General features: G+C 40.6%; 1 protein-coding gene across 11 annotated transcripts in view; it reads left to right on the top strand.

The window, feature by feature from the left end:
* Nucleotides 1-26,242, top strand: part of BLTP1 (bridge-like lipid transfer protein family member 1) — a 199,643-nt gene that overhangs the window by 74,661 nt on the left and 98,740 nt on the right. For 10 of the 11 annotated variants that reach the window (XM_087724419.1, XM_087724425.1, XM_087724423.1 and 7 more), the window contains exons 29-41: nucleotides 2,790-2,860; nucleotides 9,815-9,988; nucleotides 12,351-12,471; nucleotides 13,259-13,402; nucleotides 14,614-14,741; nucleotides 16,556-16,758; nucleotides 18,610-18,807; nucleotides 18,895-19,106; nucleotides 19,399-19,550; nucleotides 20,394-20,544; nucleotides 20,978-21,130; nucleotides 21,896-22,136; nucleotides 24,855-24,994. In XM_087724419.1, coding sequence (XP_087580545.1) covers nucleotides 2,790-2,860; nucleotides 9,815-9,988; nucleotides 12,351-12,471; nucleotides 13,259-13,402; nucleotides 14,614-14,741; nucleotides 16,556-16,758; nucleotides 18,610-18,807; nucleotides 18,895-19,106; nucleotides 19,399-19,550; nucleotides 20,394-20,544; nucleotides 20,978-21,130; nucleotides 21,896-22,136; nucleotides 24,855-24,994 — 2,088 coding nt within the window. The remainder of the gene's footprint in view (nucleotides 1-2,789; nucleotides 2,861-9,814; nucleotides 9,989-12,350; nucleotides 12,472-13,258; nucleotides 13,403-14,613; nucleotides 14,742-16,555; nucleotides 16,759-18,609; nucleotides 18,808-18,894; nucleotides 19,107-19,398; nucleotides 19,551-20,393; nucleotides 20,545-20,977; nucleotides 21,131-21,895; nucleotides 22,137-24,854; nucleotides 24,995-26,242) is intronic. The other variant, XM_087724418.1, reaches the window with a different exon arrangement.

Here is a 26,242-nt window from a genome sequence, read left to right as displayed (position 1 = left end):
ACACACAACATTTCATCTAGATTAGTAAAAAACACAATAAAATGTTAAAAAGATCTATGTTCATATACCAATGTCTAGGCCATCCAATCATATGATGTGATCTACAGTTTGATGTGAGACCCCACAGTGACACTGAAGGGGGGATACTATGCCCATCTATATTTATACAGACAGATCCGGCAGATTCTGTGGGAGGCGCAAACCCTATTCAGTATTGCCCATTGCTGGTGTCGTAGCTCAAAGCCTGGCACCTTTTTTGTGGGGGGTTTTATATGTCTTCTTATATCTGGGTGTTTAGCAACCCATTTGACTTTCCATTGGGAATCAAACTTGTTGGGCAGCTGTTATGCAAGTGCAAGTGGGGGCTTCCTTGATTTAAGTTTTCCAGCTGATAAATGAGGAAAGTCAGCATGTACCGATAGGAGTGAGTTGTTCATAATTTTTCTGTAGTCATTGTTTTTATCTTACATGCACTGCTTACGGGGAAGGAATTCTTAACATGCCTTCTCTAGATGAGTAGATCAGATAGCAGAGTCAATTCTGGCAAGTCTTGGTCTGATCTTTCTTCTGTATCATGACCAGCACTTTGAATTGGGACTGGAAGCTTAGTCTCAACTGATACAGTTGCTTTAGCATTGATATTGTTTCTTATGCCACTGTTAATAATTTTATACTAGTGGCAGTGTCAGCGTTCCAAATACAATGCAGAATTACCAAGGGGGATGCAGCTTATCAGATTTTCAAATGCATCCCCATGTTACTGCAATTCAATTGGACAGTGATCAAAGCATATTATGATCCTAGTAAAGTTGCATTTCGCATACAAGACAGAGCTGAGCAAATAGCAATAGCAGTAGACTTATATACCGCTTCATAGGCCTTTCAGGCCTCTCTAAGCGGTTTACAGAGAGTCAGCATATTGCCCCCAACAATCTGGGTCCTCATTTTACCCACCTCGGAAGGATGGAAGGCTGAGTCAACCCTGAGCCGGTGAGATTTGAACCGCTGACCTGCTGATCTAGCAGTAGCCTGCAGTGCAAAAGCGCCCCCCCCCCAGCATACTTAGTACATAGGAACAAAAAGTCCACGAGAATCCTCAAATCATCTCTTTATGAGTAGTATCATCAATGGATATAGGAGTGGAACCATTCCAAAATAGTCTTCAATTTTTTCAGTCAATTGTAAAGAATATTATAATTAATTATACATAACAAGAAGTCCAGTAGGATCAAAAGAGTGCATTCCCTCCCATCTATATCTTGAGAAAGGTTATGAATCAGAGTGCTATTTCTATTTCTATTTCATAACTAGGCCTGAGTGGAATTAAAAAGGATCTAGACAATTTGTTTCTTCTAGAATTTCCCATCACAAATAAATTGTAAATAATGTATTCAAAATAATTTATAATTTCACTGAATCCTTAATGGTGAATTTTTTTAATTCTTTTTTTTAAATTTTTTGAATAGACACAAACAAACAAGACACAACAAAAACCATAAAAACATATTCCATTACAAATTATAAAAAGTGTGTCAATTGGTTACAAAGAACTTTCGTGCATCCCTTCCACAGTCATCACCTATAATCCATATCAAATTATATATTTTACATCAAATTATATATATATATATATATATATATATATATATATATATATATATATATATATATATATATATATATATATATATATATATATATATATATATATATAACTATCATCATACCTTATCCATATGACTATAGTTGTTTTAACATCCCTTTATAACAAATATTCCGAAACTCAAAGCAAAACCACATAATGGCATTCCATTGTCTATTTTCAATATCATCCAACAACGTTCTATTTTTGTGAAACATTCTAAATAAAAATTAATTATGTTTGATAACAAAGTTTCTAAACCACCTTTCTTAATCACTGTTTACAATTTATATCCAATTTCAATATTATAGGCTTTCATTCATAAGTAAGTTTCAAAACTTCCTTTCATGGTCACCATTTAAAATTTATACCAAATTTCCTCTTGTAATTCATCATTTCCTCTTAATGGTGAATTTTTGAAGATAATTTTGGTTTCTAAATGAGTGAACTTACTGGTGTCATTCAGGCCCACACTCACAAGAGCCACACAGAATATCACCACCAAACATCCACAAAGAAAACAGACAAAAACACAAACTGATGAAGAGGCACGACCCAGAACCAGAAGCCAGACTGCAAATGCACAATTAGCCTCTTTAAAACCCCTCCTACCCTTACATGAAACACAACCCCCCAAACAATCAGAACAGAACACACCTCCACCCAATCAGGACACACCTCCACCCAATCAGGACACAGCCAAGCCCCCACCCAATCAGTTCAAACCCCCACTGGCAGTTAAAAGGAAGAAACAGCCGAGATCTCACATTACTCCTGGAAACACCAAGCCTGAAGTAGCCTGAAGATGACGAATGAGACTTCGTCGAAACGTTGCCAAGACATCTCCAATTCTACGCGGGAGAAAACCCGAATAACTATATATATATATGTTATTTATCAGCACAAATACAACATATATATATATATATATGTGTGTGCCTGTGTCTGTGTCTATATATGTGTGACTATATATATATATACACACACACACACACACACAGTAGTTTAAAATATATTATGGTATATCAATGCTAAAATTGCCATGCACGATCATGTAAAAATTTAAAGGGAGGAAGGAATATAAAATATTTCAGGACAAAAGACTGAAAAAAACTCTCAAAGAGTAATAGCATATTATTTTTTCCAGATTGTTAAACAAGGTCTTAAAGCTAATGCTCTCCTGGATCGAGGCATGCAGCTTACAGGATCAACTTCTAAGTGAGTAACAAGTTATGATGCATTTGTAATATATTGAAATTCCCCTTTTTAGATAATTACAAAGGTGGTGTCTATAAAGTTTTGTTCCACATTTTGGGAATATATATATATATATATATATATATATATATAGTGTTTCCGAAGTGGGGCGTGAGAGGAGTCACACATGGGTATTAACACAGCCCTTTTGCCCTGGAGACTGAGGTAAATCTTGAGGCCACACCTCCATTCCTCCACTGACCTCCCAGATTAACCTCAGTCTCCGGCCCAGAAGGAGTGTTTTACCGGACTCTCTCTCACTTCGTAGATTTCTAGGTTTTTCTAGGGTTTTTCCCAGTTTTTTCTAGGGTTTTTCTCCAGACCTTTAAGATTTTTCCATTTTTTTGCTCTACCTTCGAATCTGCTCCTCTCTCCACCCGTGCTCAGCGCTGCTTGCAGGCAAGCCTCGCCGCGATCCAGCGTGTTTCCCAAGCAGCCGGACGGCCGCGTAAGAGGGAAAAGAAGCCGCTGCGCCACGAGGCCCGTTGGGACAGCTGCAGGCCATCCAGGAGAGCTGCGCAAGGCACCAGCAATCGAGGAACCGGCCAGGCCCTTCCTCCAACGTTCCCGAGCCTCGGAGGAGATCGGATCGCAGATCGGTGGCCATTTTGGATTCCGCCATTTTAAGAGCACGTGGAAGAGCACATGACCCTCCTACGGAGGCTGAGAGTGCTCAAAAGACACCGCAGTAGCAGGAAAAGGCTACAGAAAGAGGCCTCACTCTGCCGGCAATCCGGGGAGGGCCCAGAAGCAGCGGTGAGCCAGCATTCGAGCCGCGGAGCGGCGGCAATTGTTGGGAAAGCATGGTGCCTGGAAGATCAAGGCACACAGAGAGAAGATGCCGGCAGGGAGAGAGGAGGTGGTACAGAAACCGTGAGTACTATGGCAGAGGCAGCGAGGAGCGGGGGTGCCAGGCCTAGGTCCCCAGGGGATTCGGATCCAGGTGAGGGGATCTCCAGGGGGGTTTCCCCAGTTTCCAGAGGGAGGTCCCCCGCCAAGAAGGGCACCCCCAGGCCCCATAGGAAGGGAAACTCTGGGAAGAAGGTTCAAGTTACCAGGGCCTCTGCAAGAAAGTTCAGGGCCACCATCAGCCCTTCCCCTTCCAGATCTCGCTCCCCCCGCAGGCTCCCTGTTCTGGAAGAGACCAGGGGGACTTCCCCAGGTTTCCCAAGGGGCACAGGCAGAGGGCACAGATCCCTATCACCCCCCCTTTCTCCTGCCCACCCATCTGAGGCTAGGAGAGACCCCTTTGGGCGCAGGGCACCCAGCCCTGCTAGACACCAACTGGCACCGCAATCCCCTGAACCTAGGGAATTTTTTCAACCCCCAGAACTGCACCCCTCTCTTCCAGAGCTCCCTGAAAGCTTCCAGGAGCTAGCCAGGGCCATAGCCCAAGGGATTGTTTCAGGGATGAAACACCAGTCCCAGGGTTCCAGGAGTAGGTCTTCCCGGGACCAGTCCAGGGGTCACCTGGATCGCTCCAGGGCCTCTGTTACCAGAGGGCCCAGGTCTCCCTCCCCCTCCACTGCCAGTGAGGCTTCAGATTTAGAGGAAGGGGAGTTGAAGGAGATGGGGTTTTCTGAGGATGAGGACGCCCAGGCCCCTGAGGCCCCCAACATCACTGGGCTCTTTTCCCCCTCCTTGTTTAGCTCCTTACTTCGTAAGGCCAGGGCCACAGCAGACTGGGCACCTGGACACCCCTCCAGAACCCAGTCCTGCCACTGCCACGCCAGGCCCCAGCGGGGGTAACAAGAAAGGGCCCTTCCCCGGTGGAGAAAGAGGAGATTCCCACTCCAGAGATGTTCCTAGAAGTACTTAAATCCCAGTGGGTTAAGCCCAGGGTCTTTTCCCAATCTGGGGGGCAATGAGGGTAGATTCTATAATCTCAATTCTACATTTGGCCAAGCTCTGCAGGTTCCTTCGGTGGACACTGGTTGCCACCCTGGCTTCAGTTTCGACCGTGGTGACTGGAGACATTGCCAACTGTCTTAAGGCAGAAGACAAGAAGGCGGAAATGATTTTGCATAAGTCATTCCAGGCAATAACCTAGGCTATTAGGGCAGCCGCTTCTACATCCTTTTTTAATAGGTCAACAGTGCTGTGGCTGGAACAGCTGAGAGACAGGACCCCGGCCACGGAGGTACATCTCCTGCAGGACATATCCAAGGTGCTGGCAGCCACGCAGTTTTTGGCAGATGCCATGCTGGATGCAGTTAAGTATGCTTCTCGAGCTTTGTCATCCTCTGTAGCGTCCAGGCGCCTTCTGTGGCTGTGCCACTGGCAGGCACAGTCTCGGGCTAAGTGGCACCTGGCAGGAGCTGACTAATCCGGAGACAAGCTTTTCAGTGCCTCGCTGGATCCTATCTTTGGTGGAGGACAAGAATAAGTGAAAGGTCTTCCTGGCTGCGACCAGACGGCCAGATCACCGACAGGCTCCTTACCCCAGGAGAACATTTACCACCCACCTGACACGGACACCCAGAATCAAAGGTACCTGCTTCCCAGGTTTCATAGACAAGGGGATAGGCAGTTCCCAAGAGACAGGTTTAGAGGCCAGCAGCAGAGCAAGCGGCCCTTTCGAGGAGGGGGCGGCCGTCCGTTCCACAGGTTCAAGTGATCCGATCGCGGATCACCCCATCGGCAGTCGCCTCTCCCTATTTGCGGATGCCTGGGAGCACGTCACTTTGGACAAATGGGTCCTCCAGATGGTTAAGTTCCAATCGCAGCCCCTGAATAGATTCTGCACCTTCGCCTCCTCCACAGATCTGGCCAAAGGGCCCTTAAGGCTAAGGCCATCAATCACCTGCTAGACATCAGGCCCATAGAGAAGGTCCCAGAGAGGGAGAGGGGTTCCGGATTCTATTCGAACCTGTTTCTGGTCCCCAAGAGTTCAGGGGGGTGGAGAGCCATTCTGGATTTTAAGCTACTCAACTCCAGGGTGGTCTACCGTAGGTTCAAGATGGGCTCCCTGAGATCCATCTTAGAAAGCATCCAACAGGGTGATTTCTTGGCCTCCATCGACTTCACGGAGGCCTACCTACACATCAGAATCGTGCCTGAACATTGTTGGTTCCTCAGATTTTCCCATGAGGGCAGTCACTTCCAACATAGGGCCCTTCCCTTTGGGCTTTACCAAGGTGCTGGCCGCGGCTGCAGGTTCCTTCGTTCCTTCCCAGTCCGATTTCACTGTTACCTGGATGACATCCTCATCCTAGCCAGGTCCCCAGACACTGCCAGGCAGGACCTGGGGCTCACCATCGACACCCTCAGGTCCCTCGGTTTCTTGATTAATCTCGAGAAGAGCCACTTAGCCCCATCTACCAGACTACAACACCTAGGGTCCATTATAGATTCGGTGTCTGGAGAAGTTTTTCTTTCCCAGGAACGTAGGGACAGCATTGTGCAGCTGGTCCATGAGATACGCAAATTACGCTCTGTCCCTGTAGTTCTTCTTTCCAGACTCCTTGGGAAATTCATTTCTTGTATAGGGATCGTGCCTTGGGCTCGCCTACACGCCAGGGAGCTTCAGTGGTTCCTGCTTCCATACCAGAGAGCCAGGACGAGCGACACCAGCTTCAAATTTCGAGTGTCACCCCAGGTGCTGCTCTCGCTCCGTTGGTGGCTGACACCAGCACTAGACAAGGGAAGGTACTCACAATGGACGCAAGCCTGTTCGGCTGGGGAGCACATCTGGAGACCCAGATAGCCCAGGGCCGCTGGACTCCAATAGACCTGTGCAACAACATAAACTGGTTGTAGCTCAGGGCCATTCATCTTGCCCTACGTCACTTCAAGACCACTGTGACCGGTCACCACGTCCTGGTCCTGACGGACAACGTGGCAGCCAAGGCCCACATGAACAGGCAAGGGGGCACTCATTCCAAGGACCTTCGTGACGAGGCCTCCGGTTGGGGAACTGGGCAGAGAGGCATCTGCAGTCCATCAGAGCGGAACACATCTCCGGGACAGAGAACCAGCAAGCGGATTGGCTCAGCAGGGAGACGGTCGACAACAGAGAGTGGCAGCTCCATCCCAGCGTCTTCCTCTGAGAGGTTCGGGTGCCCGACGGTGGATCTCTTCGCAACCCCAGCGAATGCCCAGCTGTCGAGCTTTGTATCAAGGTTCCCGTCCAGGGGAGCCATGGACACGGAGGCCCTTCGCTGCAGATGGCTACCAGGTCTTCTCTACGCCTTTCCTCCCCTTCCCCTCATCCCCGGGGTTCTGAGGAAGTTAGTGTCAGAGGGAGCAGAGATGATACTAGTGGCTCCCTTCTGGCCACGTCACCTCAGGCTAGCAGACCTGGTGGAGTTGTCCTCAGCCCCTCACTGGAGGATTCCCCCGGGGAAGGTGTCCCTGCAACAGGGGTCTCTGGAGCATCCTGATCTTGAGTGGCTCCATCTGACCGCCTGGCGATTGAGCAAGATCAGTTAAGACCATCAAGGCGTCCAGGAGGCAGTCCACCACTCGCATCTACAACGCCGCCTGGGTTGCTTTCGCAGACTGGTGCCAAGCAAGGGACATTGTTCCAGCTTCGGCTTCCGTACCCTAGGTTCTGGACTTTCTACAGGAAGGTCTGGAGAAAGGTCTGGCCCCCAGCAACCTTAGGAGACAACTCTCTGCCCTCTCCACGGTCCTGGGGTGTGTGGATTCACCGACTTTGTCTCAACATCTGGTCCTAAGGCGCTTCCTTAAGGGAGTGGTGAATCTGAAACCCCCAGTGGTCCATCGATTCCCTACCTGGGACCTGCCCATGGTCCTCCAGGCATTGACGGAAGCACCATTCGAACCCTTGAGGGAAGTTTCCCGAGGGAAAGATCATGGCACCAGCTGGACGTTAGAAGAGCCCTGCGCATCTATCTGAAGCGCATGGCACCCTTTAGATGTTCAGAGACCCTCTTTCAGGCATCTGGCCACCATTAGCAGGTGGATCAGAGCGGCCACCTCGAAGACCTACGAGGCACGGGGACTTCAGGTTCCAGAGGGCATCACAGCGCACTCCCCCAGAAGTGCGGCCACCCTCAGCAGCCTGGGCTACTCATGCTCCCATAGAAGAGATTTGCAGGACTGCCGCTTGGTCCTCTCCCTCGCCTTTCATCAGGCACTACCGACTAGATGCTTACACCTCCGCAGAAGCGGTCTTTGGGAGGAGGGTTCTCCAGGGAGTCCTAGACTCTCGAGGGGCTCAGGCCCATTGATCCCTCCCAAGGACATCTAGCTTTGGTATGTCCTATGTGTGACTCCTCCCACGCCCCACTTCGGAAACTGTCAGTTGGTCTTACCTGAACTGCATGTTTCGAAGTTGGCATGGGAGTAGTCACTCCCCCCCGCCATTTTTTGGGCGCACCGCGCCAGGGCCTGATTTAGCTCAGTGGCCAGTCAGGGCCAGGCAGGAAGAATGTGTCTGTGTGCTTTCTCTTTTTCTTTCTCTGTCCCTTCCTTCCAGGTGCTCTGCTACGAACTGTTGGTTAATCTGGGAGGTCAGTGGAGGAATGGAGATGTGGCCTCAAGATTTACCTCAGTCTCCAGGGCAAAGGGCTGGATTTTGTTTTATGGCTATTCTGAACATTTTTCAGATTCAGTGAAAAGTTATTGAAAAGTTTGAAAAGTAAGCCTTTCAAGTTTTTAAAGGAAAGTTAAATTAATTCATAAAATGTCTTCTAAGAAATTATGAGACTTATGATGTCGGACTTAATTGATATGATGAAATGTTTAGTAAACCATAGCTTGCTAAGGATAGCACAAACATGATGAAAGATATTTATGGAATTAATTTGTTTTTCCATTTCTGGGCAAAGGTAATCCTTGCTGCCGTAATTATGTAGTATTAAATACTGGATTTCTTTTTTGTATTTTGCAGACATAATTCCTAATAAAAAAACTTCAGGTTTCCATTCTATTTTAACCCCTGTTATTGCCTCCAGCCAATTTTTGATCCTTTCCCAAATTCTTTTAGTCTCCTCACATGTCCACCATAAATGGTAATATGTTCCGTGTATTTCCAACATTTTGGGAAGGTATTTGTTAAGTTTTTAGCTAACCTTGTTGGTGCCAGATGCCATCTGTAAAACATTTTGTACTAGTTCTCCTTGTATGCAACTGATAGTGTCATTTTTAAATTTATTCCCCAAAATTGATAAAAAATATTTATGAACACTTTCTTACATTTCCTGTACATGTCAAATAGTTTTGGTACTAGGCTTAAGAAAAACTCCTTTTTGCTTTAAAATATCTTTGTCATGCAAAAAACGGAGGAATTGCTGTTTAATCATTTAAATGTAATTCATATATCTATCATTTGAATATATTTTTATTTATTGTTGATTAAGAGGTCTTCATTATATACAGTTTGTTTACAATGATGAATCAACATGTATTTTCAAAAAGAGTGACATTTATTTGATGCCAGAATTTTTTATCATTTAAGACATTCTAGTACTTGAAGCTTGGTTTTCCTAATAATTGTAGAAATGTAATGTCTACCATCTTCTTATACCAAACCTGCTTATTGGAGGATATGTCTTGTAAATATAATATAATGCATTTATATCTCTGATTCTATTGCTCTCAACTGGTAGGATACATGTTATGTTTTTGTAAAATAAAAATTAAACTACAGATAAAAAGATACATTTAAAATGCGTTCAAACCTGTAACTTGAGAAAGCATCAATTCAGTGCTCAGTTCTATTGTCTTCTGGATACTTGTTTGTGTTATTACTTTGTTTTTGTAGGTGAACACTTTTTCAAATTAGGAAATTTACACTTTCTTCATCTATGGCATTTATTATAAGTAGGTCATATTATCCTGAACAGACGGTTAGGTAAATAATCTTTTCCAATAAATTCTATTCTGGCATGTAATCAGCAAAAAGATGCAATTAAAAATTTATATTTTGTTTTCCATTTATTTATTTAGCACTCCATATACTCCTTTGGAAAAGAAAATCCTTGATAACACAGATGATGAAACAATAACAGAGGAATGGACTCTTGATCATCCAGTTTGTCAGACCAGAACAACAGCTATCGTTGAAGTAAAAGGAACTGTGGATATAGTTCTTAGTCCTCTTGTAGCCGAGGTTTTAGACAGGTATTTCTTAGTTTCAAGAGCTATATGCATATAATATGGTTGTCACATTTCTTCTTGACCTCGGACGGTACAAACATACATTGTCTGAAACAGATATGAATAAAGAGTCTTTTTAATATTTTTCTCCTGCAGCCTCATGTGTTATGTCTTCCTATTTCTCTTCTCCTTGAATTACTGGATATGTATGGCCATATAAGCCAGTATTATAGTAATGAGATGCAGGTTCATGTAAGCCATGGAAATTTACTCTGTGACTTTGATGTCAACCAGTTTTTTTAGCCAACCTACTTCACCAATTTGCCATTACGTGGCTAAAATGAATTGTGATCACATTTAATCTTTCTTGAGCTCCTGTCTTAAGAATATCAGTACTTATAGGCCAAACAAAACCATTATTAAGGCTGTATTTGAACTTCCAGCAAACAGCTTATTCTAGGTAGATACTAGGGGGAAAAAACAAGCCACTACGTGGAAAACATTTCTTCTTTTCTTTTTTCATTTCTATCCTACCTTTCCTCCAAAAACTCCTATTTTTTTCTTCCTGGAAAGCACCAGCAATTTCAGATAAGTTGAGGTAAGAGAAAGCAACTAGCTTAAATATACTTGAGTTCATTAATCAAGTATAGACAGACAGAAAGCTATTTTCTGTCCAGGTGGCCATTCAGAATCTAAAAACCAATTCTGTTTAGAAAATATCAGTTGTATAGTAGCAAAATTGTGGAAACGGTTTCCCTTGTCCAGTCATTTTTGACTCTGTGGGATGGTGCTCATCTCCGTTTCTTACCAAGAAAGCCAGCATTGTCCAAAGACATTTCTATGGTCATGTAGCTAGCATGACTATGTGCCAAGGTGCATGAAACACTATTAGGATCCCACTGAAGTGGTACTTATTTATGTACTTGCATTTGCATGGGCAGGAACTGGGGCAGTTAACAGGAGCTCACCCTATCAAGAGGTGTTTATGTTTTGAACCTGGTCTGTCAGCTTTCTAGCTGACAAGCTCAGCATTTTTAACCGCTGAGTCCTGTTATTAATATGGTACTGTCAGCTGCAACTTCGTTTAAGAATCAGGAAAGAAGCCACTCAACTCCATTTGTTTGAAATCAAGTGTACTTTTACTAATTATAAACGAACAGTAGCAAAGCTAAGCTGAGTCTGGTTAATTAGGCGCAAAAGTGAATAATATCATGTATAATTCAATCCCCTCCCCTTGGCACCCCAGTCCATAGTCCAATTATAATGCACCCAACTGTCAGGTGGGAGATAACTTCAAAAGTCATCACCAGAATGGAATGCTGGACAGTTAGCCTTGGTGGGAAACTCCCTTCCTCCACATGCGCAGTAAGATGGTCAGATCAGCGTCTAGAATCTTCCTCCAGCACAACAATGAGTCCCCTTCCAAATACCATGCCCCCCCTCCCCGTTTCAATGGCAGCCGAAGCAGCAACAAAGCAGAGGCTGACAGGTACACTTTAATAAATCCCAAACTGATTTGATGTCCTAATACATATAATCTTTTTCTTAATTCCATATGATTGGTTAAGGTTAAGAGGAACAAAAGAATACAGAGTATACTTTGATAAAACAAAGAAACTGGCATTTGGGGTTATACCAGTTCATTGATTGATATAATTCTGTTTTCACAAATTAACTTTTTAACGTTTTTAGTATGAGCTACCAAAGCCATTGGGAGATCAGGCAGCAGACAAATTTAATAATAAATAAAAATATTGGGTTTCCCCTACATTGACAGATCCTAAAAATTCTGCTACCTGCTTATTTATTTATTAAATTTATATGTTGCCCTTCTAGCTATCAAGCGAATCCGGATGGTTTACGGATTATTAATAGCAATATAGACTATTATAAGTTTAACAATATTAAAACATTGGACATTGAAATTTAAAACAGCATTTTTAGCTTATGAAGAAAACTTAATAGCAATAGTAATAGCACTTAGACTTATATACTGCTTCACAGTGCTTTTACAAACCTCTCTAAGCTGTTTACAGAATTAGCATATTGCCCACAACAGTGTGGATCCTCATTTTACCCAACTCGGAAGGATGGAAGGCTGAATCAACCTTGAGCCGGTCAGGATTGAACTGCTGAACTGCTGGCAGCCAGCAATCAGCAGAAGTAACCTGCAGTACTGCATTCTAACCACTGCCCCATCACATGTGCAAATGTAATCATTTGAAAAAATAAATTTTACAGATGCATTTATTATAAATATCTTTAAAGTTTTAGACATAAGTTAATTTGGCTATATTTTTCTCAAGCCTTTTATAAAGATACAAGTAAATAAAATCTTGCTTGAAGCCTGCTTCCAACATATATTTTGGACTAACTTTTCCTATAGGTATATAGAAGCAATGGTGCACTGTGCAAGCACACGTCATGCAGCAGCCATTGTGGATGATTTGCATTGTAAGGTTCTCAGAGAAGCTGTCCAGAATAAAAAAACAACATTTTCAGAAAATGTACGTATAATTATCTAATTAAATTTCTGATTATGGCAAAGGTTTATTATTTCCATGCAGCTTTTTGCCTCACCAAATATGCTTTGGCTTTTTTTTCTTATTTGGCGTATTGAACAACAACAGAATAATCACGTTATATATTTAGTCCTCAAAGATTATAGGTGAGAGGGAAAGTAAAGCCTTGCTTCAGGAGATGGGGTGGAAGAGGAATACATTATATTTACTCCATTTAGTAAATGCTATAGTATAAGTAAATGTTTTACACAAGTAAGGAAAAATATTTTTATATTTTTGGACTTCAGTACAAAAATTATTTGCTTGAAAATTCAGTTCTCATCATTCTCCCTATTAGCAAAAACAAACAAACCAACAAACCCTTAACTGCCAAAATGGAGAAACAGGTAAAAATAATATGTGGGTTCCAGAGAGAAAAGGGATGGATGGGGGAGAGAATATGAAACAAAATGGAAGATTTATCAAATTACATTTAAAATATTCTATTGTCTAAAAGAATTAGGACTTCTTGAATTTGGCGTATATGTGGTGGTGCTTATTTCTATTGCTGTTGGATGAAAGGGTAGAATAAAAGACATGATGCTATTTTGAAGCAGTAGAACTGTAACTTTAAATTAAATTTAAGTTCTTTTAGATTTTATTGTTCCCTTCTCTAATTTTTGGAACAAGGCATGTCAGTCCTAGGCCAAATATAACACTTAATCCAAAGCAGTTGAACATATCTTCTTTAAATCTTAATTGCAACATGTACTATTGTTCTTCTGTTTTAAAGCTGTCTTCTAAACAGGATGTGAGAGGAACAAAAATTGAAACCCCGGCTACTGGAACAACTCAAGTAAAGACGCAAGCGAATGTTTCTCTTAAACAAGACAATGTGACTATTAAAGGCCTACAAGCCAATGTTACAGTACCTAAGGTAATTAACAGTTTGACCCAGTAGCCTTGAAAAATGCACTAGAGCTTAGCAAGAATTGTCTTGAATATAAGCAGGTTGAAAGAACGAAAGCATCATTTTGTGCAGATTTGGGCTAGGTGGAGGATCCAGGTTTCTGACATCTTCGTTATTTAAAAAGATGACTACCTAGTCTGGATCCTAAGAAAAGAACACTAATATGTTGAAGAGAAGTATAGGCATGAAATTATTTGAAGCTATGTATCATGGCCATTGTTATTGTATTAGCTGTATCAATGTCAAAACTGCCCAGTGGGAAAATGTTAATCAGCCTTGGTATGGATTCCTTCAAAGCCCAAAATTTCTTTTGTTAAGTGAGACATCCGTTAAATGAGTTTTGCTCCATTTTAAGACCTTTCTTGCCTCAATTGGTAAGTGAATCACCCATTAGTAACCCATTTGTTAAGTGAATCTGGCTTCCCCATTGACTTTGCTTGTCAGAAGGTTGCAAAAGGGGATCACATGACCTTGGGACACAGCAATAGTCATAAGTATGAACCAGTTGCTAAGCATCTGAATTTTGATCACATGATCATGGAGGTGTTGCTATGGCGGCAACTGTGAAATTGGTTATAAGTCACTTTTTCAGTGTCATTGTAACTTTGAACGGTCACTAAATGAACTGTTGTAAGTTGAGGACTACCTGTACATAATGTATTAGTTGGAACAACAACTAAGGCACTGGTTCATTTGCCAATTTCAAATACAGGTACATTTCTTTCCCAGACTGTGAGTATTTATCCAGGAAAGTGATTAGATGTCAAGGTACTACTGGGTCCAAAGTAACATTTACAAAGATTCAAGATGTTTATGACTAAATAAAGAAACTATGCATGAGTCTGGATCATTTTATTTCTAGTAAAGAATAGGGCCATACTGGTTCCATGCAACAGTGTAGAAAAGAATTTCATGGCTGATCATAATTGAATACAAAGGATGTTGAGGATGCTTTTACCCAAATACTAGTTGTACTTTCAATAATATACCAATCTCCCATAATATATCAATTGTGCTTATCCTAATTCAATGGCAAAATGTGCAACATGAATGTTCATAGCATTTCTTTAGATAAAGCGGTGCTCATGCTTTCTTGAAATTTTGAAAAATTTTTATTGAATGGAATAAAAGCACTTGATTTGTATGTCTCTTCTTAATCTATGGGATAACTTTTTTAGGTAAATTTATGCTTACTTCAAGCATCAATTGAAGAATCATCGGGGACAGCCACAGCCAAAAATGTAACTCATGTTTCTTTAGTGGCTTTGTGCTTTGACAGGATTGCCACACAAGTCCGTATGAACAGGTAAGGCAACATTTTTAATAAGTCATAGTTACATTTTTAATAGGAGATTATTTTTTTTTTTTTTTTTTTTTTAGGATTTTATTGGAAATTTATATGCCGCCCTTTTCCCTGAGGGGACTCAGGGCGGCTTACAACAGTGAAGGGAAGGGAGTGCAAGACAAGACTTAAAAAGAAAAGAATCGTGATTAAAAGAAAATTGATCATAAAAACACAACATTCACTCAACATTCGGGCGGGGTGAGAGTAATCCTATCCCCAGGCCTGACGGGATAGCCAGTTCTTAAGGGCTATGCGGAAGGCCTGGACTGTGGTGAGGGTACGGATCTCCACGGGGAGGTTGTTCCATAATGTCGGAGCAGCAACTGAGAAGGCTCTCCTCCGCGTAGTCGCCAGTCGGCACTGACTGGCGGATGGAATTCGGAGGAGGCCTACTCTGTGCGATCTGATGGGACGCAGGGAGGTGATTGGCAGGAGGCGGTCTCTCAAATAGTCAGATCCACTACCATGGAGCGCTTTATAGGTGGTAAGTAAGACCTTGAAGTGCACCCGACGATCAACAGGTAGCCAGCGCAGCTCACGGAGGATTGGTGTTATATGGGCGAACCGTGGTGCGTCCATGATCACTCGCGCGGCCGCGTTCTGGACTAGCTGAAGTCGCCGGATGCTCTTCAAGGGCAGCCCCATGTAGAGCACATTGCAGTATTCCAGCCTAGAGATCACAAGGGCTCGAGTGACTGTTGTGAGAGCCTCCCGGTTCAGGTAGGGCCGCAACTGGCGCACCAGGCGAACCTGGGCAAATGCCCCCCTGGTCACAGCCGACAAGTGGTGGTCAAAACTCAGCTGTGGATCCAGGAGGACTCCCAAGTTGCGGACCCTATCTGAGGGGAATAAATTTTGCCCCCCCAGCCTGATTGGTGGAACGTTAGCCAAATTTTTGGGAGGAAAACACAACAGCCACTCGGTCTTTTCCGGGTTGAGTACCAGTTTGTTAGCTCTCATCCAGTCTTTAACAGCCTCAAGGCCCCGGTTCATCACGTCCACCGCTTCATTGAGTTGGCACGGGGCGGACAGATACAACTGAGTATCGTCCGCATACTGGTGGTATTTTATCCCGTGCCTTCGAATGATCTCGCCCAGCGGTTTCATGTATATGTTAAATAGCAGGGGGGACAGAACCGAACCCTGCGGCACCCCATAGGTTAGGGGCCTCGGGGACGATCTCTCCCTCCCCACCAACACCGACTGCGACCTGTCCGAGAGGTAGGAGGAGAACCACTGTAAAACAGTGCCGCCCACCCCCACCTCCCGCAGTCGTCGCAGAAGGATACCATGGTCGATGGTATCGAAAGCCGCTGAGAGGTCGAGGAGAACCAGGATGGACGTATAGCCTCCATCTCTGGCTCTCCAGAGATCATCGGTCAATGCGACCAAAGCGGTTTCAGTGCTGTAACCGGGCCTGAAGCCAGACTGGAAGGGGTCAAGGTAGTTAGCTTCCTCCAAGGTACGCTGAAGCTGTAAGGCAGTGCTTCCTCCAAGGTACGCTGAAGCTGTAAGGCAGTGCTTCAATACAAATTTAAGAGTGTGACAAAATCATTGTTTCAGGACTCTTCTTCATCTCCATGAGGTCCCTGTAATCCAGATTTTGTCTGTATAATACATTTTTTAAATCTTTTTGTTAAATGATATGGGGCAGATTTATAATGTAAATGAGTAACAAATGCCTTCAGTTATGCATATGTATTAAATTATTGATTCAGGAAACTGCATTTTCTAAGATGTCTCAAATATTTCTTTCTTTTTTTTTAAATTAAAAGAGGTGTGGTTGAAGAGAATACAAATAGTACAGAAACTAGGAGAGGTTCTGTAACTTTTGAGAAGTATGTCCATTCCAATAAAATGCAGCCCCAATCCTCTGGCTCTCTACGATCAAATGCTGGAGCAGAAAAAGGAAAAGAAATTGCAGCTAAACTTAATATTCATCGTATTCATGGGCAACTCAGAGGCTTAGATACTTCAGGTAAGCCTTTTTGTAATGCTAGTTTGGCAGTGCTTCAATACAAAAATCTTATTAAGACTAGAATATATCTTATTAAGGCTTGAATATATATATATGGAAGGATTTCTCCCCCCCCCCCCCGCTTTTTTATTTTAGTTGAGAAAATACAAAACTCCAAAATTAAAAAAAATAAATACAGAACAAGACATTTAAAAAAGGTGCATTAAAGAAAAAAAGAGACCCAACATATATACATATACAGCATTATCCCCCCAGTTGAATACTTATTAATACATTACTAAAATATTGTTTTCCTTGTGAAACAGACCCCCCCCCCAAATTTTTAAACTACAAAATCTATTTGCAGATTATTGACCTGTCATCTTTATACTATATTAATGACAAAATAATTAATAGGAAAAACAATAATAATAAAAAGACAAAGTTAAAGTTTCAAAACCAAACAACAAAACTGTTATTACAATCAACTTTTAGAACTTTTAGCAAATTTATCATGGCACTTTATCCCAATTATTCTTAAATCTCATCCCAAGAGTTAATCCTGGATCAAATATCCATGTTTGTTTCCTAATACCAATTAATTAATATTAACAATATGAACAAGTAATAATTGTTGTCTAATTAAATATAATAAATTCCAATTTTTACAATCTGTCTTTCTTCCCAACAATGTTCAGATGAAAGTGGTTTCCAATTAATTGTGATAAATCCATTTCTCAATCTTCTCCAGTCCTCTGGGGGAAACCAATTTGTCACTTCTCCATTTACTCAGGCTTCTGCTATTATAAGACTGCAGGCTTTTACTTCAGAGAAGTGTATGCAATCAGTTCACTCACTTCTATGTCTATATAACCCATATCTCTTTCCAATGAATCTGTAGCTTTCAAATCACATTTCCTTTGTGAATCTAATTTATCCAGAGCTACATGCATCTGAATATTTTCCACAGCTTTTATCAATTCATCAGACTTTTTAAAAAAGCTTTCAACTAAGAATTGTATGTTACCAAAAAGTTTTTTTTTCCAGACATCATCCACTCTTGCTTGTCATAATTTGATACATTATTCTGTGTAGCTTAGGTTGAAGCAAAGGTATTTTCAGGATATTTTGATCCAAGATTAAAAGAGAAATTAAAAAAAATAACTTGAAATATTTTGCTAATTTAAAAAAATGTAAAAAACCTGTGGTGAGAGTAAATCAAATGAAAGCATTTTCCCTGTCCGAAAACACTGTGTGTTTCCTTGGGAAAGTGAAACTTATTCAAGACAACAACATCAAAAGGAAATTAAAAAAAAGCTAGAGTCCAGCAGGGGTTGAAATAAATAAGCACTAGATCAACCAGTTAATTTTTAAAGATAAAAAACAGAGTAAAACATAAAATTAAAAAAGTGAAGTTAAAACCCAGGCATACTTAAGAAAATGAACTGTCGAGAGAAAGATGGACAACCAGTGACTTTCTGACCACTTCCAAAGAAACTGGAATCTTCACACCCCTGCCCAAGTGGGTCCACAACCATCCAAAGCCATCTTGGGTCATTCTTCAGGGTTCCCATTCAAATCCAGGGAGTAGCACTGCCAGAGAACCAGCTTTTGGCAGCAAAATCAGCTGATTATCAGCAAGAGAGAAAAAAAAATCAAGTTTTATTTCTTTGATAATGTTCCAGAACTTGGAAAGGAACTATTTCAACACGAGAAGCAGTTAGAACTTTTCTTGTCCTAGCTCCACAGCAAATGGAATACCCATGTCAGTGCTGGAGGAAAAAGGTTGTTTCTAGAAAGTCCAGTACACTGTAGTTTTTCATTGAAAAAACCCTCTTTCCAATAAAATTGTCTTATTTTTTTACTTTGCAGATATGGGAATCTGTGCAATAACAGCCATTCCATTTGAAAAATCAAAAGTTCTTTTCACTTTGGAAGAGTTGGATGATTTTTCTTTTGTAGATGAAACTGATCATCAGGTAGTTCAAGATGTAACACGAATTGGGCCTAGCCAAGAAAAATGGGGCTGGATAATGTTTGAATGTGGAATTGAAAATCTGACAATAAAAGGTAAATGATCTTTCAACATTTTTAATATATGATAACACTGTAAACATTGTAAAGGAACTGATATTTTGTATGTTTGTATATTGACAGGTGGTAGGCAATGTGGTGCTGTATTATATAACGCATTTGGGAATATAGGTAAATCTGGAGGTACCGACAGAGGTGGATTTCTTGCATCCAATAATTCTTCAGATTCTCCCACTGGCAGTGGTTACAATACTGATGTGTCTGAAGAAATTCTCCACCGTGATTGCGTTAGTGCTGGTTCTGATACTCGTTCAAATTCAGTTTCAGATGAGCAAGTAAGACAGTTTTAAAATAGTCTTTGGACCATTGCTAGCTGTTACTATTGTGACAATAAAAATATTTTCCAATTTGCTAAATTAAGCTGTTTTTCAAACTGAATCCCTTTTCTGGAAAAATATGTAATTTGCATGCATGTTCATGTTTTGATTTTAAAAAAAGTCTTGTGCTTTTTTGGGGGGGAGGGCAGGTGACACAATAAGCTTCTATCTTAACAACAAATTTAAGAAACCTACAGCCATCCACTATGGACTAATCTTGCACTTTTTCATCTTTATTACTCTTGTTTAGGATGAAGGGGTTGAATCTGATGAACTAAAAAAGGATAATCCTTTAAGGCCACCCCCACCTGATTCTTGCAGCATGAAACTGACAATCAAAGAAATCTGGTTCAGTTTTGCAGCTCCAACAAATATTCGTTCACATGCCCATATATTTTCAAGGTGTGTTGGATTCCATTTCATATTACCTGAACTTCGGTCAATGGACTGTAATATATTTTATTGCCTAATATATAAAGCATCTAAAAACTACATGAACTTTACATATAAATTCATATAAATTTATTTAATGGAGTTCATTGTGTATTTTTTATCTAGAGTAGATATCAACATATTTTGAGAATGTGCACTAGGCATTTCTACCTAAAATATATTTTATGTACCTAGACAGGCACATTTTTAGGGTTATAATTTTATTGCTGAATGAGAACAATAGTAGGCTAAAATTACAGATTGGAATATTTATGTTATTAGATACAGTTTACATTTAAAAAAAATCTTTATATACTTAAATAGTTCAATCTATTTTGTGTCCCTAAGACCTCATTATTAATATGTCTCTGTAATTGCAATTAACTTTGTGTATAACCATGCATATTGTGATACTTTTACTCTTTTAAATATTTTTACCTAAACTCTTTTAATCTTAGTTTTGTCTTTGATTGCAATGGTCATAATAAAAATATTGGTTTTTATACATACTGTAGTTTCCTAATCTTACTTTTGCTATCCTGTATGTACAAATGAAAATTGTTGGTGATTGATATTTCTATGAAAGTACTCAAATTATGCACTGATACTTTAATCTAGTTTTGTAATGAAAAATCTGCAAGAAAGCAACCAAGATCAGAGAGCACAAAGGACCCCACGATATTTAAATTAATTCCTTGTACAGTTATGGATTACTATGAATATTAAAAAACATGTATAAAATTATGTAACTGATGTTCAATTTCCCTTGCATATACAACTGTTTTATAATTCATCTTTTTTCTAATATTGTAGGCAACTGAATCTTCTGAGTACTGCAACTCCAGCCATTGGGGCTTGGCTTGTTCCAATTGATCAAGTGAAGTCTTCTTTAAACAAATTAGAAACAGAGGGAACCTTGCGTGTTTGTGCTGTCATGGGATGTATAATGACAGAAGCCTTAGAAGTAAGTATCTATTAAGAGAAAGAGTTTGAATATATTATGCAAAGACCAGGCTCTTGAGAACTGTAAGATACTGGGAAAAGTGAAGAAAAAGAGAAGGTGACCAGCAGCCTGGTTAAAAAATGATTTAGCAAGAAAAAGTATATCATACCTCTATAAAATGCATTTACTTATCTCTATAAGGCACAGAATGTTGTTCCCTTTAAATCCCATTCCTTAACCTTTAGTATTGAAAGACACACAGACAGTAACAATATAATATTATTAGAGAATGATCATAAAAACTAATAAAGTTCTAAATAATTTTGTGTTTAGTTTTTCGGTAAAAATAGACCCTTAGCATGTGTATATATTGTAGATATTAGCCACAATACTAGATTGTGAATAAATATTGAGTGATAGAACTAATATAGCTTATTGTTTTTAATGTATTCAGAATAAAAGTGTACACTTTCCTTTGAGAAGCAAGTACAACAAGCTCACAAGATTATCTCGTTATCTACAAGAAAACCCTTCCTGTCTGCTGTGTAATATACTTCACCATTATCTTCATCAAGCAACTTTTTCCATTATTGAAGAAGCAACCATGGTAAGTTACTGCTTAAGATTATGGTCTGATTAAAAAAATACTAAAAAATGAGAGTTCTTTTGCACTGTGATCTATATTTATAAAATATTATTTACTAATTGCAATTTCTATTAACATTTGTGTAAATCTCTTGTGACATACCTGGCTATTTAATAATAATAACAACTGTTTATTGCTAATAACAAACTCTGACAGCATCCAGAGAAAAACAGAAGCCAAAGAAACAAAAATAGAATAGAGACTTAACAAAGAAGCATTGTTAACATGTTCAGAAAACCCCTACATATGTAAAAATATATTATTATAAGCACAAAAATGAATATTTTATTATTTCAACATAATTTTTTAAATTTATTTTATTTTATTGTTAATTTGTTATACTGTTATTTTGAAGAATTTAACAGCTGCAAAAAATTTCAAAATATTTGTGGCACAAGAAAGGTTTCTATCTTAAGGTGATTACTTAATGATAAGTTCTCCAGTGTGTTATACTTACTGTTTTTACATGTTAAAGAAAGGAAGGAAGGAAGGAAGGAAGAAAGGAAGAAAGGAAGAAAAATAAAAAAATAAAAATAGAGCAAAATAGGCAACAACTTAAAAAAGGGGAAAGGACTTGTCCTTTGTTAAATAACTTAAACATTTTAAAAACCCAGAATCTAAATTGTAGGAACAAATAAGAGAACTCAGGGGTATTTATTTGCAAGCAAATTTGGATGTTTTGAAGCCTGGATGCTAGAATTTTCTGGGTATCTGTTTGTATTCTAGAGTGATGGCCTTCCTGCTCTGGTGACATTAAAAAAAGGTCTCATTGCATTAGCAAGGCAGTGGATGAAGTTCATTGTGGTGACCCCAGCCTTCAAAGGTGTAGGTTTACACAGACCAGCTCAGCCAATAAAACTCCAGTCAACTGTACAACAGGAACAAGAAGATGGTTTAGGTTTGGACAATGTGGGAGGACTTCAAAGTGACACAAGCGCCGATGGAGCAGAATTTGAGTTTGATGCAGGTATTGTATTCATTTTCACATACTTTCTCTTTCTCTACCCCCTCTTCCCTTTGTCCCTCCATCCCTCTGTGTATTTTTAAGATCAGTTTATTTTGCATTCCATCCACATATGGTAATCTTTCCTCTTTAACACATTCTTGGAGAGAAATATGTTTAAAAAAATATTTAACCTTGTCCTGTCTGCATAAAATGGATTTTCCTTCCAAGTTCTTTTTCTTCTTTAATTATGTACTTGTAAAATATTGTAATATTCTAAGCTAATTCACAGGAAATATATAGGTACTTACAGTATCATAAGCAATATAATTTTAAAATTCATAATCAAAATAATTAAAAAGTGGGAGGGAGGCTGTGAAAATGTTATAAATAGAAGAACTTCAAAAAATACTGCTTCAGTTTTACTACTTACTGTTTTGCTGACATTATTGAATTACATTATTCAAATATTGCTGTTTCTTTTCCTTCCTTATCTGTACATAGCAGCTGGTAGCTGATAAATTGAGTCCCTTAAATTAATGCATAGCTAACAGATATGGAGTTGTAATCCTGGCCAATCACTTAAACAAAGACCTCTACTGAGTGGGCATTTTAAGGGGAATTGTAATTTATATATTCAAAAACAAAGATCTGCAATAACATTTATGTTTTCTTGTGAGGAAAGAATATTTGTATTTATGAATTTGTTTTTCTTTTTGTGTTTCTGTTTAAAACAATTGGATTTTACTTTGTTCAGACAATTGGTGACTGCCTTTCAAGTTAGATTAAATTAGTTTCCACAGGAAGCCTAGAATTGTATTTTATTGAGATAGGCTAAGAATAGAATTTTGCAAATCCATTTTTTTATTCATCTTTTTATAGCCCAGAAAGTTGGAGGATGGGAGTTAGTATGAATCTTTCCATTTTCCTTCCTCTCTGAGACTTTTCATACAGGTAGTCCTCGACTTGTGACCATTTATTGAAATGGCTGTAAGTCATTGAAATTACAAGGGTGTCAAAAAGAGTGACTATGACCTGTATTCATACATGACTATCACACCAGATGCACAGTCAGATGTGATCGTAATTCAGACGCTGGACAGCCAACTCACATTTACAGTTCGTTTTAATGTCATGCAGTCATGTGCTTGTAATTTGCATTTTTTTTTGCTGATTTCCAGCAAAAAAAAAATCCCCTTGGGGAAGCTGAATTCACAATGACTACAGTGATTTACTTAATGATCACTATAGAAATTGTTGTAAAATCAGGTCTGAGACAAATTACTACTGCAATGATTTAGGATGGAAATTTTCCCAATTGTGGTCGTAAATCGAGGATTATCTATGTTTCTTCTGCACCTGTTGTTTCTCTAACAGCCTCTGGATTCCTCAACAGTTATTGCTATAAGTAGCAATAATTATCCATGGTAATATGTTACTCAGACTGTTTTACAGACTGAATTTATAAATTTCGACTATAAATAACTGCCTATACAGTGTGTTCCAATGATCTGTAGGATATATGCCTTGGCAGTTAGCAAATGCTGATTATGTAGCAACATCCCTGCCTCAATTCCCAGATTCTGTTGCTTGGCTGGTACTAAAAACCATCAAGGTTTATCGTCCCTTGGAATATTAATTTCTCTTTGGATGGCATTAAGTTAGGACAACTCAGAAGCATGATCTCCATTAGTAGCTTAAGGTGTTATATTAAGGCTATGAGATACTATCCTCCAGGTTGGCCCATAGGTGGTGTATTAAGTGGACCTGGGCAACTGAATTCCGAGCCATAGGCTACAGTTACCTATGAAGCAGTAACTGTGGAACACCCAAATCTGGGCTGTTGTCTGTAAAGAGATAACACCATAACTATTAAAGCACCTTAATAAAAAAAGAGGAACAAATACATTGATGTAACTTTTTAATAGTGTTGAATTACATTTAATTATTTATTCTGGGAAATATCTAGTAAACATACACACACACACACACACACACACACACAATGTAACAGAGTTCCCCAACTTTGTGGACCAGTGGGAGAGAGAAGGGATGGGTCCATGTGTGCAGTGGGCAAGCAGCTCCATTTGTGCAAGTGGAGGACACGCATGCTGCTTATGCAAATAGTGCAAACGTGCTGTCTGCTGCTTGCACAAGTGAGGATACGCGTGCACTTGCTTGCAACTTTGAGGCCCAGTTCCCAATGGCTTAAGGCTTGATAATGGACGCAGCCTGGGGATTGGGCACTCGTGCAATAAAATATGTGCACTCCAATAAAACTCTTCTAAAGTTTTTCAGAATAGGTAATCCTTTACTTAGAAACAGTAGTTTAACTTCAGTGGGGGAAGGTGGATTCACTCAATGACTGTATGTCTCACTTAATAACTGCATTGATTTGCTTAACAACTGTAGCAAAAACAGTTGTAAAATGGGACTAAAATTCACTTAACAGCTGCCTTGTTTAGTCAAGGGAATGTCAGGCTCTGTTATGGTCATAAGTCAAAGACTATCTGATTAATGTAAATTGGCAGGGAAGCTGTATAATCAAAATTACTTGTAAAAAGAGTCCAATATATTTATTGAAGCTGACTGTGCTGATTCAAATTTCAATATTTTTCTTGAATTTTGGATACCCAATATTAATAAGAATTTGTTGGCAGTGAAGCAATACCTATTTTAGTAACTAATTGTCTTGGATAGCTTTATCCTCTTTATAATTTCTCCATTTGTCAAATGTTTTAGCTACTGTCAGTGAACATACGATGCTTCTGGAAGGAAGTAGTACACGCCCCCCACCTGCTGCTGGGCCTGTAACTGGTGCTGAGATTATGAGGAAATTATCAAAGACTCATACTCATAGTGATTCTGGCCTTAAAATAAAGGTAAATCTGTTTTATTCCACATCAGTATGAAATTTTATATCCTAACATACATATGCTTATTTGTTGAAGAAAAAATACAAAAATATAATTTTGTATATAGATCTTAGCACTCCTTATAATTAAAATTTGAACAATTCATTTACCACCTCATCTCCAGGTAGAGTTTTATTTATTAGGGTGAGGTGTGGGAGAAGTAACACATGGGTATTAACCCAGCCCTTTTGCCCTGGAGTCTGAGGTAATCTTTTGAGGCCACACCTCTGATCCTCCATCTGCTCTCCCAGATTAACCTCAGACTCCAGCCCAGAAGGAGTGTTTTTCCTGACTCTTCCTCACCTAGGAAGACTAGGGGTTTTTTGTCTGTGTGTGTAAGCTTTTTTCCTTCTAGCATTTTTTTCCTTACCAAGAACCTCCGATTGCTGCATCTCTCCTCAAATGTGCTCTGCGCTGCTAGCGAAAACCTTGCTGCCTTGCTAGCACATGCGCGCTCACCAAGCAGCTGGACGGTTGCGTAAGAGGGGAGGAAGCCTCCACGCCGATCCGAGTGCATGGAGAGGCCTTCGGCCTGCAGCCGCCTGACTAGGACTCCAGAGGACTGGGGATCCGCAGAGGATCGCCCCAATGCTCTCCAGCTTCAGAGAGGCTTGGGCCGCAGTTCGGCGGTCGCCATCTTGAATCGCTTGAGCACATAGGTGAGCGCGTGACCGGCAATTATCTATGGTAGCCGGGAGCGCTCAATAGGCACCGAGGAGGCTGGAAGAGGCCTAGAGCGGCCCCCACTCTGCCGGTGATCTGCAGAGGGGCTTGGATTGCGGTGCGGGCCGGCGCTCAAGTCATGGATCTGGAAGAAGAAGAAGCGCTAAACAGCTGAGCCGGCAGAGAACGAGGAGGGATGACCGGGAAAAATAGTAAGTGCATGGCGGAGGCGGGGAGCAGCGGGGGTGCTGGGCCGAGACCCCTAGAGGACCCAGATCCAGCCGAAGGGACTTCCAGTGGAGCTTCCCAGGCCACCAGAGGGAGGTCTCCCACCAGGAAAGGTACCCCCAGGGCATCCACTAAGGAGACCCATTCTAAAGGGGGCAGAGTTACCAGGCCTCCTCTAGGAGATTTAGGGCGACCATCAGCCCATCGCCTTCCAGGTCGCGTCCCCCCGCAGGCTCCCTACACTGGCAGAGGCCCAGGCGCCCTCCCCTGGCTCCCCCAGGAGCTCAGGCAGAAGGCATAGCTCTATTTCGCCCCCCCCCTTTT

This window comes from Thamnophis sirtalis, unplaced genomic scaffold, assembly GCF_051295495.1.
Source record: "Thamnophis sirtalis isolate CommonGarterSnake01/CBP01778 unplaced genomic scaffold, rThaSir2_p1.2 scaffold_10, whole genome shotgun sequence".
In the NCBI taxonomy this organism is placed as follows: domain Eukaryota; kingdom Metazoa; phylum Chordata; class Lepidosauria; order Squamata; family Natricidae; genus Thamnophis; species Thamnophis sirtalis.
Note: the sequence above shows the minus strand (reverse complement) of the source record. Positions and strands in the feature narration are given on the sequence as shown.